This window comes from Rhincodon typus, chromosome 17 (genome assembly GCF_021869965.1).
Source record: "Rhincodon typus isolate 14 chromosome 17, sRhiTyp1.1, whole genome shotgun sequence".
Classification (NCBI taxonomy): Eukaryota; Metazoa; Chordata; class Chondrichthyes; order Orectolobiformes; family Rhincodontidae; genus Rhincodon; species Rhincodon typus.
In genome coordinates this window covers 13,334,122-13,351,846 of record NC_063348.1, presented here as the reverse complement: position 1 = coordinate 13,351,846, position 17,725 = coordinate 13,334,122, and the positions used below count along the sequence as shown (strand labels likewise).

General features: G+C 44.1%; 1 protein-coding gene across 1 annotated transcript; it reads left to right on the top strand.

Moving 5' to 3' along the window:
- The first annotated feature begins 2,420 nt into the window (after positions 1 to 2,420).
- Positions 2,421 to 17,725, top strand: LOC109923897. Its single transcript, XM_048607294.1, has 6 exons — positions 2,421 to 2,586; positions 3,487 to 3,615; positions 7,828 to 9,384; positions 15,173 to 15,280; positions 15,836 to 15,914; positions 17,410 to 17,725. The coding sequence occupies exons 1-6, from the start codon at positions 2,421 to 2,423 to the stop codon at positions 17,684 to 17,686; spliced, it is 2,316 nt and encodes a 771-aa protein (XP_048463251.1). The 3' UTR covers positions 17,687 to 17,725.

The following is a 17,725-nucleotide window of genomic DNA, read 5'->3' as shown; positions in this document are numbered from 1 at the left end:
CACCTATATGGTTACACATGAACGTACAATAACAATGCTGTATAATGATAAACAGTAAAAGCAAGTGTAGCAACAATTCTAATATCAGTGCCTGAATATCAAGACCATTTTGTGTTTAGTGACTGTAGGTGTAAAATGTGAGTGATCTGATGTAGTAAGAGCTCCATTATACGTTTTCAGATGTGAACTCAGAGTGCAGGCACCATGGAGTCTTTCAGGAGGAGTCTAGCTCAGGACGCTACCAACTGGACTTCCAGGCAGCAGTCGATCTGTGCCAGAGTCTGGGGACAACCCTGGCAACACTGGAACAGGTGAAGAGGGCGCAGAGAACTGGCTATGAAACCTGCAGGTAAGGATGTTTCAGACAGAGACTTCATCTCTCTGTCTCTCTATCTTTGCTAGAAGCGGGTCAATTAGCTCAGGTCAGGGCGACAGGCAGTGTATGTCTACCCCCTGGTGGCTGGACAAGTTACTGTCACCAACTGGTTATCATTCCATTATAAAAGCACTGGACCAATGACACATGTCTCGATTGCCAACTCTGATACAACACAATCCTGAAGGTTTCATCAGCTGACGCTAAGCATACACCCACATACTTACACACACATACACATACACATACACACACACACACACATAGACATATACACACACGCACACACACACAGACATACATAGACATACACACACAGACATGCGCACACTCATACACACACACACACACACACACACTAACATACATACACACACATACACGTACATCAAGTGTACACCTAACTTGGAAGGGGTAATCAGCAGAATGTTTGAGAAGTTTTATTTTCTACTCCGCTCCCCCATCCGTAACCTCCTGTCCAACTCTAAGAAATTTCAGCACTTCTGATTGTTTCATCAAAGGCTTTGATAAAAACTTAGAAATCTGCAGCGAGAAACTCACCTCCTAACTCCCCAAAGCCTGTCTCCCATCTACAAGGCACAAGTCAGGAGTGTGATGGAATACTTCCCATATGCCTGGATGGGTGCAGCCCCAACAACACTCAAGAAGCTTGACACCATCCAGGACAAAGCAGTCTGTTTGATTGGTACCACATCCACAAGCATCCTCTCCCTCCAACACCAATGTTGTGTAGCAGCAGTGAGTACTATCTACAAGATGCACCGCAGAAATTCACCAAATATCCTCAGACAGCACCTTCCAAACCCTCGACCACTTCCATCTAGAAGGACAAGGGCAGCAGACACATGGGAACACCACCACCTCCAAGTTCCCTCCAAGCCACTCACCATCTTGACTTGGAAATATATCGATGTTCCTTCACTGTTGCTGGGTCAAAATCCTGGAATTCCCTGCCTAACGGCATTGTGGGTCAACCCACAGCAGGTGAACAGCAGCAATTCAAGAAGGCAGCTCACCACCAACTTCTCAAGGGCAACAAGGGACGAACAATAAATGCTGGCTCAGCCAGTGACACCCATGTCCCGTGAGTGATTTTTAAAAAATTGCAGATCAGTGCAGACTAACATTTTTCAGGGGAATCATTTTAGACAGGGAGCTCCCCTTGCCATGATAATCACTTTTAAATAAGTCTTGGCCCGCCCTCCCACTCCCTCTAAAAAGTGGGATTCCTACCCCACAACCAGCCCCAGCCCCAGTCAAGTTCTTTTTGACAAACCGAATTGTTGTTTTGAAAGAAGTTGCATTTCCTTAGTGCCCCTCTAGTCGGGATTCTGTTTAAAGAGGGTGCTCCCATTTCCATTGTGAAGATCACTTTAAAAAAGGTGTCTCCCCAATGCACATTTTATAATGACCATTTGTACCGAGAAGCTGTCTCCTCTTCAAAACCCATTGAGGCCACTTTCCCCTGTGAAAAAGGAGGAATTCTTTAGCTGATCCCTCTCTATCTCTCTCTGACTCTGCGTGGAGTTCCTCCATAATATGCCAGTGAGTGAAAAGGGAGGTTCAAAATCTGGCAGCACCCAGAACAGCTGGCAGCTCCTGTTGCCCGTCAGGAGTAAAGTCATAGAGATGTACAGCATGGAGACAGACCCTTCAGTCCAACTCATCCATGCCGACCACATATCCTAAATTAATCTAATCCCATTTACCAGCATTTGGCCCATATCCTCCAAACCTTTCCTGTTCGTTTACCCAATCATGGAAGATTGGTGAAAGAACAGAGGACGAAAGGCAGAGGGACAGAGTTTTCAGCCTGGTTCTGGTTTCACGGATGTGCCCATCACAATGCGGTTAAGCCTGCCCCAAATATATTCACATGTGGCCAATAGACAGGAGATTTCCATCACATTTGGGACAAATCCATTTCCCCATTGGCTTTTAACCACCGGGCTCTTGATGCACATTCCTTTCTGTTTTACTGAGCTGAATGTTGAGGACTGATTTTTAGCTCTGTGGATGCTCGATGTTGTACTGTGCATTGTTCTGCAGGTACGGATGGATTCAGGGTGGTTTGATTGCCATCCCTCGAGTATTCGCTCTCCCCCATTGTGCGAATAGCGCTACAGGGGTCTACACCATTCAAAAGCCATCCAGCAATACTTTTGACGTGTTCTGCTTCAATGCGACAGGTAAGTGACTCTTAAAATAATTCCTTTGGACAATTCCTTCATTGCCAAGGGATCTGATGCGAGACTCCCACCTTTCCATGGGGACCTTGACAAAGTAACAACTGGCACAGCTAACTAGTGCTGGAGGGATGCAGGAAATGAGCTTTGTGATGACAGTGTGGAGCTCTGACAGATTGGCCACATACTTGGTAAAGGGAGGATGGGTCTGGCTCTGCATGATGGTGAGTTTATATCAATCATTGGCCCTCACTAGATTCAGCAATATTGGCAGGAACCATCAGTCAATTAAACAGCTCGCCCTTCTTGGATGGTGTGTGTGTGTGTGTGTGTGTGTGTGTGTGTGTGTGTGTGTGTGTGTGTGTGTGTGTGTGTGTGTGTGTGTGTGTCTGTGTGCGTGTGTCAGTGTGTGTGTGTTTGTGTAGGTGTCAGTATCAGTGGATGCATCTGTGAGTGTCTATGTGAGTGCGTGTGTGTCAGTGTGAGTGTGTGTGTATCAGTCTCAGTGTGTGTGTTTAGGTGTGTCAGTCTGAGTGTGTGGGTGTGTGTGTGTGTGTGTGTTTGTGTCTGTGTACTCATGTGTGTCAGTATGAGTGTGTGAGTGTGTCAGAGTATATGTGTTTAGGTGTGTCAGTTTGAATGTGTGGGTGTGTCTGTGTGGGTGTGCTTTTGTCAGTCTATGTGTGCATCAGTGTGAATGTGTGTGCATGTACAAATATGTACGTATATGTGCAAATGTGTGTATGTGTACGTGTTTGTGTGTGTGTGTATATGTGGGTGTACGTATGTGCATGTGTTGGTGTTTGCATGTGAACTTCAGTGTTCACACGTGTCAGTGGTTGCGTGCAGATGTATGCAATTTTCAAATCTGTTGAATTGATTCATTTCTTTTCTTACCTTCAGAATATGAAAATTGTAGTCCTGAGATTTCATCACCAACCCTGTCTCTTGCTGAGCTCAACGTGACCGGGATCAGCCAGGTTCTCTCCGCCCTAGGGAAACACATTCCCAGCAGTTTACAGACTACCAAAGGTACCTCCACAGTTCACCGTTTCCCTCTCGATTCTCTGTACTTGTAACTGAGACTGTGTTTTCACAGGACTTCCTTCGACAATGACAACAACTCAGTAGAAAGCTGGAATTCTGCTTTTGATTGAACGATCGGCTGCACTTTCCTAAAACATCCAGGTCATTTTCCCGAAGATGCAGAGCCAAGTTGGGAACACTAATGGTCATGATAGTTTAGGTGATTTTACCCTTCTCTTAGATTCAGAGGCAGAGAATTGCAATTGACACGATCTCATACTAAATCCACACGAAAAGTAATTTTTAAGAATTTGAAACAAAACTGTTTCTATTAAATCAGACAATCTCTGTAGGTCATTTTGGAGTGATCTTTGTTGAGATCTTCTGGTCTAGCTCACTGGGACTCTTCCCTTTGAAATTTTTCTTAACGCTCCCTGGGGGTGACTTTGCAGGATTTCCCACAGAGTTACAGATTGTGAAAGACCTCATACTTTATGGATAAGGATTGGTTAGTTGGCTGGGTTATTAACTGTTGATTGGTTAACATGTTCCTAAGTTGTCTTCATTGGCTAATCATCAAGGGTCCTCTTCCAGTTCTGCAGCAATTCTCTCTCTGCTTTTGATTAATGGTCTGTTGTTACATTTCGATTAAAATTGTTCTCATCAATTTCAGCACGTCACTACCACACCCACTCTGTTTCCACATACCAAGCACTGCTCTTAACCTGTTCCTTATACAGACTCACGTTGATGTACGTTGTGTGAAACAGTAATGGCCATGATAGACTCCCAGCACAGCTTGTGCTGTGTGTATATTGGACATTATTGATCTTATAGACAGCCAATGCTCACTCCATGGGCATGCACAATGGCCATTTTTGTTTGCTACAGGTTCATGATGGGTCCTGGTTTGTGTGAAATGGCCACAATTGTTTTCAAATCCCTCCATGACCTCAGCACACTCTATTGCTGTCACCTCCTCCAGCCTCACAAGGCTTTGTTATTACTATCTCAACATCTTGCGCTTTCCCAATTTTAATTGCTTCACTTTTGGAAATTATGTCTTCAGCTGTCCAGGCCCGAAGTTCTGGAATTCCCTCCCTGAACCCCTCTGCCTTTGTACTCTTTTTCAGGTGCTCTTCAACATCTATCTCTTTGTCTAAGCTGTTGCTGATTTGCCCCAATATCTCCTAACACTGTTTGGTTTGGTCCTGAGAAATGACTTGGAATGTTTTACACTGAATGATGCCGTAGAAACACAATGTTGTTGCAATGTTCAATCTGGACTTACTGTGTTGCTGCTGTGAGTGTAATAGGCATTCAGGGTCAGAAACCCAACCAGTGGACCCAATATCCCTCAGGTCCAACATTATTGATCCCAATGAATGATGATTGGGGCTGTGGACTATTAACATGGTCAGAGTCGAACAGAAGGAAACTTCATCAGTAGCTGGGCTTATAAGTCTGAACAGCCCACAGCCCCTCTACCCAGTTCCCGTAGAATAACCGGCAGTGCATTCACATGAGAAAACTAAAGGGTCCCACAATCCAAAGGTGTGCAGGTTAAGTGGGTTGGCCGTGCCAAATTGCCCATAGTGTCCAGGCATGTGCAGATGATGTCGATTACCATGGGAAATGCAGAGTTATAGGGTTAGGTTAGAGTGCTGGTCTGGGTACAATGCCCTTCAGATGGGGCAGTGTGGACTTACTGGGCCGAATGGCCTGTTTCCACATTGTACTTCTGAGGTGATATTTGGAGGAAATATTGTTAATTGTATTGGCTTTAAATGTGAGTCCTGAATCAAACATAGTTCCCTTCAATAAATAAGGTCGCATTGACAGACTGGCTGACGTTACTTTGAATAGTATAGATATGAACTCATGGAGTAGGAAGATCCCAGGTTTGATAGCCTGAGTATCTGTGTGGCCTCCTCTATCCCCAGTGAGGCTGAGATCCAGCAGATAAACCCCCTCCTCCTAGACATTATCTAAGGAGCTAACCCCATTCCTCTCTTCCTGTGCTGGGGAGCAGGACTGGAGAGCAGGGTGGCAGGGAACAGAGAAATAGTTATAGAGGGAATTCACTGATAGCCTGGTCTGTGAAAATCAAACAGCTGCTTATTCTTAATGCTTTTCTTCTAATGCAAAGATTACTAAGTATAAATGTGCTTCAAATTAACTACCATGCATAACTTTCAGTGAACAAATGGCTTTTGTGGCTGCACTGTTTTGGGTTATCAATCAACCTTTCATGTCTTTATGCATGGGGAGTTTGCACATTCTCCCTGTGTCCGTGTGAGTTTCCTCCACATTTCCCATGACAAACCCATCGAGCCTATACATTCTTGGATACTATGGGCAATTTAGCATGGCCAATCCACCTAACTTGCACATCTTTGGACTGTGAGAGGGAACCGGAGTGCCCAGATGTAACCCACGCAGACACAGGGAGAACGTGCAGACTCCACATGACAGTTGCCCAAGGGTGGGATTGAACCCAGCAGTGCTAGCCAGTGGCCCACTGTGCCACTCCAAGAGGTTCATTAGATTGGATGGAATGGGATGGAAAGCCACCATTCCATCGGATCCCATGGGTTTCCCATTTCAAAAGATTTGTAAAAATTCCCTTCTGGGGCGTGTGAAGATGAATTCTACTCCACTTTCAGGCAGTTCATCCAACTCACTGTGTTTCTTGTAATGTCCAATATTAATGTGGCCATCAGCTTTTGAATCACTGCCAGTTAAATAAATGGACTTCATAACAACTGGTAGAAGGCCCTGGGCTAATGGAACCCACACCACCATATTATCTGTCTCATCTGGTACAGCTTTAAATTAGGGTGATATTTTGGGAAAGAGGAAGATGCACTAAGACCTGGTTGTCCTTGTGCACCAGTCACTGAAAGTGAGCATGCAGGTGCAGCAGGCAGTGAAGAAGGCAAATGGCATGTTGGCCTTCATAGCGAGAGGATTGGAGTATAGGGACAGGGAGGTCTTGCTTCAATTATACATGGCTTCCACACCTGGAATTTTGTGTGCTGTTCTGGTCTCCTTACCTGAGGAAGGGATGTTCTAGCCATGGAGGAAGTGCAAGAAGGTTTACCAGACTGATTCCTGAGGTGGCACGACTGACCTATGAAGACTGGGCTGGTTAGGACTCTGTTCACAGCAGTTTAGATGAGTGAGGAGGTGACTTCGTGGAAATTCTAACAAGACTGGACAGGATAAATGTAGGGATGATGTTCTGATAACTGGGGAGTCCAGAACCAGGGGTCACAGTTTAAGGATAAGGGGTAGACCAATTAGGACTGAGAGGAGGAGAAATGTCTTCACCCAGAGAGTGGTGAGCCGATAAAATTCTCTGCCACAGAAAGCAGCTGAGGCCAAAACATTGAATGTTTTCAAGGAAGACTCAGATATAGGGCTTGGGACTAAAGGGGTCAAAGGGTATAGGGAGAAAGTGGGAACAGGGTACCTATTGGATGATCAGCTGTGATCAAATTAAATGATGGAGGAGGCTTGAAGGACTGAATAGCTCAGTCCTGATCCTATTTTCTATCTTTCTATGTTTCTTTCAGATGAAAATTACTGTAGGTAGTCAAAGACTGAAATTAGAACTACAGTATACCACAAACGTTCCGATGAAGGGTCACTGCGCTGATATGTGAAAAGTCTGTTGCTTTGTTGAGTCCTTCCAGCATCTCCCTCATGATACCTCTACTGGCTTACACTAATAACATAGAACAGAGAACATATAACACAGAACAGTACAGCACAGTACAGGCCCTTCAGCCCACAATGTTGTTCCGACCTATTATCCTACTAAGATCAATCTACCCTGCAAACCCTACATTTTACTATCTTAAAAATAACGCATCAGTAATTTCTGCCATCTCTGCTTTCCATTCAAACATTTAGGAAATTGTTAATCTTTTTTGCTTTCCTCCTCTGACTGAAGCATTTCTTCATGTACACATGAGTATGTATTTCAAACTGCAAAAACCACACGTATTGCAGCAACATGAGGTCAATAGATTTGGTGACAGAGAGATAATAGCTAGTTAAAGACATTGATGTAAACATTAGCCATAACCTGAGTTCATGACAGAATGCATTGGAGGGCTGAATGGCCTCCACCTATTCCTGTGAAGGGGACGTGAGCAATGCGCTGAGAAATGGAACTTAAAGATTGTCTTTCCTTTTTTTTATGTTTAATAGCTGTAGAACACCCAATGGCCCGGCCAGCAGAAAGCCATGACGTTGTTACTATAGGAACCGTGGCAGCAGAGAGTGAATTGCTAACCCTCACGCCAAGGCCTGATGAGTCTTTGCCCCAAAGTTCATCACGATCGCACATCCAGTCATCGGTGTCACCTTCCAGAAAATCAGGAGCTGCAAAAAAGCAGGCAACGCGAGCTGTAACCGGTGTGACTGCCAACTACACAGTGGAGCTGGGCATGTCACCCACTGTACCAGGATATATAACCAACAATCTCCCTGAAACCATGTCACCAAGTTTGCAAAAGAATGCCAGTATGCCAGTGAATGGCTCTGAGCACGTTGGTGATATGACACTGTACGATGAGTCAAATAGGCAAATATCATTAAAAACAGAGAATCAAGTTACAGAAAACAAACTGCAACATCATTCAGAGACAGAATTGACAGGAATAGACACCATCACTCATTCTTCCTCTTCTGCACTGATTTCAGACAATCTCCTTGAAGTTAATGTAACAATGAACCACACCGAGGTTCACAAAGATGCATCAGATTTCCAGCCCACTCTGGAAGAATTATCAGTGTTGCGAATGAATACTGAAAATGGACATGAGCAGATGGTTGGTGTAACTTCCACACAGTCTTCTGAAACCACACAAAAGCCCTCAATGTTCGGAATACAAAGGGCTGGGACAGCGCCCATCCCAATGACTCCAAATCCCACCGAGCTACCCAAGGAAACTATGCCTGGCACCAGAATGTCTCGTTCTGAGCTCATGGTGAACAACAGAGCAGACGCAGAGGAGCCATTCACTGCCTCACCATCTCTAACTTACCTGCCTGCGGAAACTGGGAGCGCCTCTGAAATAGTGAGCTCAGAATCTGTCAAGGTGCACTTGGATCGAATGACGGTCGCTGCATTTAATGCCAAATTGATTCCTTCTACTGCACTGCCTTCTGATCCAAGGGAGAATGGAAGTGCTTTGGAAGTGCTGACTTCAGAGCCTATAAAAACCATCAGAGAGAACAGCACAGTTTTGGGTGGTCATCGAAGGTTCTCTCTTCCAGCATCTGTAGACCCAGCTGTCCTATTTACAAAAAGTGGCAGCCCTCCAGTGATACAGAGGTCAGACGCACCACCACCTGCTCTCAGGTTTTCTCTCAACTTTACAGTGACAACTGGTATTGCAAGGCTATCCACTGGCCAACCAGCTAGTCCAGATTCCAAACGGGAACGCCATCCCGCAGCCTTGGGAAATGTTTCTCAGGATATTCAGGTCAAACCGACTCCGTCTGTAAGCCCCTCTGACTATTTGCCTACAGCGACCACATCCTCTTCCACCAAACCAGACCGCCCGACCTCCCCTTTTCTTCAATCATTGGAAATGACCTTGACTAATGCCCCGATCAATAATAACGAGAAGCGAGAAATGGAACTAGCCCCTCCTTCCTCCAAAGAGAGCACAGGTCAGTTAAAGCTGCCACATACCACCAGAACCCATGACTTTGGACAGACTGCCCCATCTCACACAATGACCAATTCAATCACAAAAGGTATAGTACAGTACGGTAGGTTTGAGTTACTGTATTTTTAGTATTTCAATTGGCTTTTTGCACCAGTTTTGTATGTGTCCCTGTACAAGCTGCATATCAGTGCCTCTCAGTTATAGTTATTAGTCTCTTGATACCATGGTACTGGCATTGCAGGAGTCTTGTTCTATCTGTAGAGTTATGTTTTTCAAATAGTTAATCATCTCATGTGCTGCAATCTACTTTTCAATAAGCAATGGTGCCTTTTCAGTAAAGCCTCCAATTACTTCATCCTGAAACTGTTCATTGCTGTAATTTTTTCCAGTGCCAACAGCTCCCCTTGACAGTCTCCTCCTCATTCCTCCTCTGGGTGAAGACCAACACTTTGCTTCTTCAAGTCTCCCTTACAGCAAGGCTAGAGCATGTCATGAAGTCTTAGAGACGTACAGCATGGAAACGGACCCTTTAGTCCAACTTGTCCATGCTGACCAGATAACCTAAATAATTGTCGTCCCATTTGCCAGCATTTGGCCCATATCCCTCTAAACTCTCCCTATTCATATACCTATCCAGTTGCCTTTTAAATGTTATAACTATACCAGCCTCCAAGATCTCCTCTGGCAGCTCATTCCAGACACAGACCACCCTCTGTGTGAAAAAGTTATCCCTTCGGTCCCTTTTAAATCTTGCCCCTCTCACCTTAAACCTATACCCTCTAATTTTAGACTCCCCCACCTGGGGGAAACAGACCTTATCTATTCACCTTTTCCACACTATTATAAACCTCTATAAGGTCACCCCTCAGTCTCCAATGCTCCAAGGAAAATAGCCCCAATCTAATCAGCCTCTCCCTATAGCTCAAATCCTTCAACCTTGGCAGCATCCTTGTAAATCTTTTCTGAACCCCTTCAAGTTTCACAACATCCTTTCTATAGCAGGGAGACCAGAACTGAATGTAGTATTCCAATAGTGGCTTAACCAGTGTCCTGTACAGCTGCAACATGACCTCCCAACTCCTATACTCAATGCACTGACCAATTAAGGTAAGCATAACAAATGTCTCCTTCACTATCCTGTTGAACTGGGACTCCACTTTCAAGGAACAATGAACCTGCACTCCAAGGGCTCTTTGTTCAACAACACTCCCAGGATCTTACCACTAAGTGTATAAATCCTGTCCTGATGTGCCTTTCCAAAATGCAGCACCTCACATTTATCTAAATTAAACTTCATCTGCCATTCCTCAGCCCATTGGCCCATCTGATCAAGATCCCGTTGTACTCTGAGGTAATCTTCTTCCGCTGTCCACTACACCTCCAATTTTGGTGTCATCTGCAAACTTACTAACCATACCTCCTACATTCACATCCAAATCATTTAGATAAATGATTAAAAGCAGCTGACCCAGCATTGAACTTTGTGGCACACCACTGGTCACAGGCCTCCAGTCTGAAAAGCAACCCCCCACCATCACTCTCTGTCTTCTCCCTTCGAGCCAGTTCTGTATCCAAATAGCTAGTTCTCCCTGTATTCCGTGTGATCTAACCTTGCTAACCAGTCTAGCGTGAGGAACCTTGTTGAACGCCTTACTGAAGTCTGTATAGATCACATCCATCGCTCTGCCTGCATCAGTTTTCTTTGTTACTTCTTCAAAAAACTCAATTAAGTTAGTGAGACACGTGTAGGCCATTCAGCCCCTTGAGCCTGCTCTTCTTTCATTTTGACCAAAAAAGGATCTGTATCTTAACCCTACTTCCCTGTCTAACAAAAAAAACACTTTCAATTAACCCCAAGCCTCAGATTGGTTGAAGTATTTTTCTGGACTGTCCAATTCAGAGGAAATAGTTTTCTTTTATCTAACCTGCAACTTAATTGATTGTTCTGAAGGATCCAATTAGATCACCCCCTTAATCTGCAATTCTAGCGAAACAAGCTTACTCTATGCAGCCTATTCTCATCATTTAACTCTTCTTTAGCCCTGGTGTCATTCCGTGATCTTTTCAATTCCATCCTGCGTTGTGGGTGTTGCTGACTGGCCAGCATTTATTACCCTTCCCTAGTTACCCTTGAGACGGTGGTGGTGAGCTGCCTTCTTAAACCGCTGCAGCCTATGTGTTGTAGGTAGACAATGCTGTTAGGGAGGGAATTCCAAGATTTTGACCCAGTGACACTGAAGGAACGGTGATGTATTTCCAAGTCAGGATGGTGAGTGGCTTAGAGGGGAACTTGCAAGTGGCGGTTTTCCAATGTACCTGCTGCCATTGTCCTTCTAGATGGAAGTGGTTGAGGGTTTGGAAGGTGCTGTCTGAGGAACTTTGGTGAATTTCTGCAGTGCATCTTGTAGATAGTACACACTGCTGCTACTGAGTGTTAGTGGTGGAGGGAGCGGATGTTTGTAGATGTATGTTCTGCATCAGAGGTTGGGATTCTGACCAAGACGGGACGAAGTGGAATAGATGATCTTACACTTTACTACATTTTCCACCTGCCAATTGTCTCACTGACCCACCCTGTCAATATGTTTGCAACTTGCTGTTCACAACAGCATAATGTGTTGTGCCACCTAACTCAATATCATTAACAAACATTGTTCTTCACTCACTGTTCCTCTGTCCAAACTACTTGTGAACATAATGAAACTGTCAGTCTGTTGGTCAGATCCCTCAGGATACCATCAGTCACATTCTGACAGTGTGTGTGTGCTGACCAATTTTCTATCCACATTAATCAGTTGCTTTCAATTCACTGCACTCTCATTTTCGTTAATGATCCCTTATATGGCTGATTATTCCCTGAATGCTCTAATATGGAAAGTCCATATTATCCATAAATCTTTTTTTTAACATTGGATCTCTCCATGAAAAAAATCAAGTAAGTTCACTGGACATAATTTAACTGTTACAAATCTGTACTGACTCCCTCTGGTCAGCACGTGTTTCTTCAAACACATAATCATTTTGTCTGAATTATAGCTTCCAGTAACTTTCCCACAACTGACATCAGATTATTAACCTTCAAATTTCCTCGTTCACCTCTCCTGTCTTCCTTAAATCGTGGAGGATTTTTACAATATTCTGAAATAATTCCTAAACCGGGGGAGTTTGGAAGCCCCTTGTTTTATGTTGGAGTCAGGGAAGTGGGGCAAGGAGGGTGCATTGTCTCCTGTGCCTGCAGCTCAGTCTGGGATCTGCTGGAAATTGGTGGCTGACCAGTGGGAATGCCAGTCAGTTGGCGTTGTGAAGGTAACTCTGTGCCCAATACTGTGGGACATCTGAGGTGGGAGTAGTTAGGCTGTGAACCAGGAGTCAATTCTTGCCACTAATTGAAAGGCCTCACTCCTTCCCACTATCTCTTTAATTGTTATGTTGGCCTATTAAACCAAAACAAACCAAGCCTATTAATGATCAGTCATTACCCCCTTAAGCAGCAGAGCCCTGTTATTTATGTTTATGATTACGTTCACATTCTTGTCTTTACTCTAACTTGCACTAAATAATAAAACATCAGGTAAAATTCTAACTAGGATATCTCGACACAAACTATTATTGGCAACACCTCCTTGCCCCTCCCCCCCCCCAAGTTTACCTTGTCACCAAATTTCCAACATGTACACACTGTCCTCCCTTTCTGGCCACGTTGTTGTTGAGTTTAATGCATCTTTTTTACTCAGACCGTAGTTGCCAAGTATGCACTCAGCCTGCTGCTGTTGTGAACAAGTTCTGTATTGCATGATTTGAAAAGCCTTTGACTGTCCAAATGGTCAGCCTTGTGTAGAATTTGAAATCAGGGTTCATGACTCAACCTTCACTACCTCAAACCTAATATCAATTTCAATCACATAGTCTCATTGTTAGCTCGATGTTTTCCAAACTGTTAGAATGTTGACTGAAGCCAACTTGATTACTCAACAATACATTTAGAATGATCCGCTTTCTTGTTGAATCAAGAAAATAATGTTTCAAAAAACTGTCCAATACACTCGAGAGATTTGCTGCAATTGCAATTTGACCTGTTCTGCTCCCCCTTTGTCGATGTGAAAATTAAACTTGTATAACATAATGGTTCTGATTCTTAACAAATTCTCTGATTTTATATTTTGCATGACATGCTGTTAATGCTGATATTCCCCTTTGATTAATACTGATCCTTTCCTCACATTGTTCCAATGGCATGTTTCATTTTCCAAACACTTACAGCAGCCCCATAGCGTGGGGATGGGAGAATGAAGGCTTTTAGCTCATTCTGATTTCTGTTTGGAAATGCAGACATGCATGAGTGTGTGCATCAAATGCAGATGGTTGGCATGCATGTCACATTCAAGCAAGCAGCCTAGCTACCACCCTCTCTTAATAGAGTTCTGGACCATGCAGAAGGACAAACAGTGAGCAGCTTTGCTTAACTCCAGTCTCGCTCTCTGCACTGAAGCCCAAAGCTCCCTCTAATGGCTTGGAAAAGGGTGCTTTGAGTCTGACTACCTCATTGAGTTATGTGTCTTTAAACTCCATAGCTCTCAAAAGGACCTACTTTGCTGACATTTTGTTGTGCCAAATAAAATATTACATAGCAGTAGCTCGAGGAGGCTGGACATTGGCCTCATTTCCAAAGAATGCAGTATTGAGGGTTGCTATGGAGCAGTATAGATAGGTTCATATGGAGCAGTATAGATGGGTTGTTATGGACCAGTATAGATGGGTTGCTATAAAACATAGGATTACAGAACAGTACAGAACTGGAGAACAGTACAGCACTAGAGTGGGCCTTTCGGCCCACAATGTTGTGCCGAACATGACGCCAAATGAAACTAAGCCCTTCTGCCTGCCCTTGGTCCATATCCCTCTATTCCTTGCATATTCATGGACTTACCTAAAAGTCCCTTAAATGCCCTTATCATATCTGCCTCCACCACCATCCCTGGCAGTGTGTTCCAGGCTCCTACCACTCTCTGTGTAAAAAACTTACCCCCACATCTCCTTTGAATTTTCCCCCTCTCACCTGAAATGTATGCCCCGAGTATTAGACATTTCAACTCTGGAAGAAAGATTCTGACCATCAACCCTATCGATACATCCCATAATTTTATAAACTTCTATCAAGTATCCCCTTAGCCTCTGCCGCTCACAAGAAAACAACTCGAGTTTTTCTAGCCTCTCCTGTAGGTCATATATAGAGCAGTATTGATGGGTTGCTATGGAGCAATACTGAGGGTTGCTATGGAGCAGTGCTGAGGGTAGTTATGGAGTAGTATTGATCATTTCTGTGGAACACTATTGATAGGTTGTTATTGGAGCAGTATTGATAGATTGCTACGGAGCAGTATTGATGGTTGCTATGGAGCACTACTGAGAGTTGCTATGGAGTAATGTTGATGGTTGCTATGGAGCAGTACTGAGGGTTGCTATGGAGCAGTATTGATGGGTTTCTATGGAGCAGTATTGATGGGTTGCTATGGAGTACAGTACAGACCACATCGACCTGCACTCCTGGCTGAGGGAAGGGTGTGCAAGGGCAAAACCAGCAAATTAATGGATTTAAAAGAAAAGGCAAAGTAGAATCGAGGTGTAGTTGATATGTATTTAAGAAATTTATGCTATTGACAAATAATGTGTAAAACTTTACACAACGCCTAATGTCTGAATGCCACTGGAGGTCTATAAGGTTAGGCCTCATTCTCAGCAGCTGGCCCTTCTGATGCATACTGGATGTAGCTTGATTGTAGCCTTGGAGATTGGGGTAGGCACTTTCTGCGTAAACCATGAGCCCTAGGTCTGAATGAAACCTCAGATTTATGGGTCTTTCTTTCTGTTCTCCCAAGCTAAGCCAAACAGCACCATGTCAGATCACGTTATTCTGGACGATGGCTTTGGTTTAAAGTTACAAACACCACCTTCTGTTGGAGACAAACCTCCTGAAACCAATTTGGGTAAGTGACCTGACACCTTCTTAAAAACACTTTCTCCTTTCTGGTACATTTATGATGCCAAACCCCTTCAAATGCACAAACATTCTTGAGGCCATTCAGTTGTTATTATGTTGGAATATCCAGTCAGTATTGACTGAGTTCACTCACACTGCCCCTGTCTACAAGGTGCCAACAGAAATTGATGCCAAATTGAGGATTTCTGTCTGTGCACAGTGAATATTCCAAAGTTTATTTTTTGCTCCAAGATTTGCATAATTCAAATCGAGAAATTATAGCACTACAGTGCAGGAATTTAGAGTTACATACAGTCAGATAATGTGGACTAAGAGACTTCTGAAGTAATGAAATATCAACTATTTCATATCCAGATTTTTATCATTGTCACTTACAGTGCCTAGGTCAGTGTCAATGGTTTCTACAGCTTCATTGCTTTTGTTACATTTTGTAGCAGTTGAAACAACTGAGTGGCTTGCTACTGATCTAAGAGTTTGAGATGAAGAGTTGTTTTTCAGGTCCAGTTGCTAATCTATGGATTTTCTTCTCTGTTTATTTCAGATTGGCTGATCGTGGTGGCAATTATTGGGTCGCTTCTCATCATTATATTTGGCGGACTGCTGACCGCATACAGTAAAAGGTGAGTCAGCAAGGACTCTGTAAAACCAAACACTGGGGCTGCCCTCCCTGAGGTGACTGGGGCAAGCCCATCAAGGGAGCAACAAGACACAGAGTGCCACGCACACTGGCACCTCCTGGAGCTGGGTGGATGGACAGGGAGCACTGTGCAGGAAGATGATGAGATGGAGTCAGGGAACCATGGTTCCCTTGTCAATCTAATAGGCATGCTGACCTGGGAGAAGCACATCTGCAATACTGCTGGCTCGTGGCTATTGGAACCTTGAGAATTTGCATTGACTTATCAGGTCTGGAGCAATGCTCAGTAAACTGGAAGGCCCTGTCAAACACTTCCCCTGATCCTGCTGTGGCATAAGTGGGGGGTAACATTGCAATACTTACACAGAGGCACTGTCAACTAGGCAGCTCCCAGACGAGAAATGGACAATGCTACCCCACAGTGAAACAACCCTCCATGATCCGATCAGAGAAAATGCAAGAATTTCTTTGCTTCAATTCAGCTAAACAATTTTATTGCTATGCTTACACTTCTCTGAGGTAATGATGCTTGGTCTGGACACCCTATCTGGGCACTCCTTCCAGTAATTCTGTCTGGGTACTGTGTCCAGAATCTCTGTCTAGACATTCTGTCCGGGCACTCCGTCTGGAAACAATGGACAATCTGTCTTGGCACTCTGTCCACGGCCCCTCTAACTACATGCTCTGTGTAGAAGCCCTGAAACATGAGATACTACAGTAAATATGCAGCTGTTTGTAACTTCATAGGTCAATGTTAACCCAGGCAACTGCTGTGCCTGTGAACCGATGATTTTATATAATAACTAGTTATAATCAATGTCTGTTGGATTCTTCAACCACATGATCCACTTTTCATTTCCTACAATACGGGACATAACCATTGCCATTTTAGGGAACAGACCTTGCTTGAGGCAAAAATCACATCAGATACTCTGTCCAGATGTTCTGTTTGTGTGCTGTCTCTGAACACTCAGTCTTGGCCCTCTATCTCTCTCCCTCTGTTTACCCCACCCCCTCTTTCTCAGAGCACTCTGCCTGGGCCCTCCCTTGAACAATGTCAGCCAGGTGGACTGTATAGAAAATGAGTTCCCCAATTGGAGCTGTTAACCTGGTCCAATCAGGGAGCCCTGGCTGACAGATATAAAAAGGAGTTACAGGAGTCCTGTTCAATCTAGGAGTTGGCTCTAAGCTAGCTGGGTCAGTGTCATGTCCTATGCACATGTAAATAAAGGGTGACTTGGTGCTGGATACGAGCCTTGGTGGAATTATTTATCTGTCTCTCTCTCTCTCGCTGTCTCCTTTTCTGAACACTCTGGGTGCTCTGTTTGGGCTCTCGGTGCCTATTGGTGGAATGACTTATCTTTGTTCACTATTAATTGTGGTCTTTTACTATTAATTTACGAATTTGTTATAATAATTGTGTGATTAAAATTTCTTTTAATAAGCAACATTCTGTGACCCTACATATGTATTGTCAGGTTGTGTGGACGGAAGAAAAGTCTGGCTATCACGAGGCCCCAGGACGATAATGCAGCCATCATGAAGAATGGGAATGGGAGAGACTTGGTGGACGAGTCTGGCCTGAAAGCCGACATACAGAGATCAGATGAGTGGATTCAGCTGATGAGTAAAGATAACGTAGAGGTTGTATCGGAATCAGCCGAAGCTACCCGGTTAATGAGTGGCAAGGAATCAGGAGAACCGTCTCACAGAGAAATAGTGACAACCACAGCAGACGAAGAGGACAGGAGCTAGCTGGGGAAATGGGGCGGTGATGCAGTTCTGCTCCTCTCA

Bases quoted from the DNA above. Each gene is read 5' to 3' on its own strand.
- LOC109923897 (XM_048607294.1), top strand. From the start codon at position 2,421: ATGTTGTACTGTGCATTGTTCTGCAGGTACGGATGGATTCAGGGTGGT. The intron at 2,587-3,486 runs GTAAGTGACTCT...TCTTACCTTCAG, and splicing joins GTTCTGCTTCAATGCGACAG to AATATGAAAATTGTAGTCCT. The intron at 3,616-7,827 runs GTACCTCCACAG...TATGTTTAATAG, and splicing joins CAGTTTACAGACTACCAAAG to CTGTAGAACACCCAATGGCC.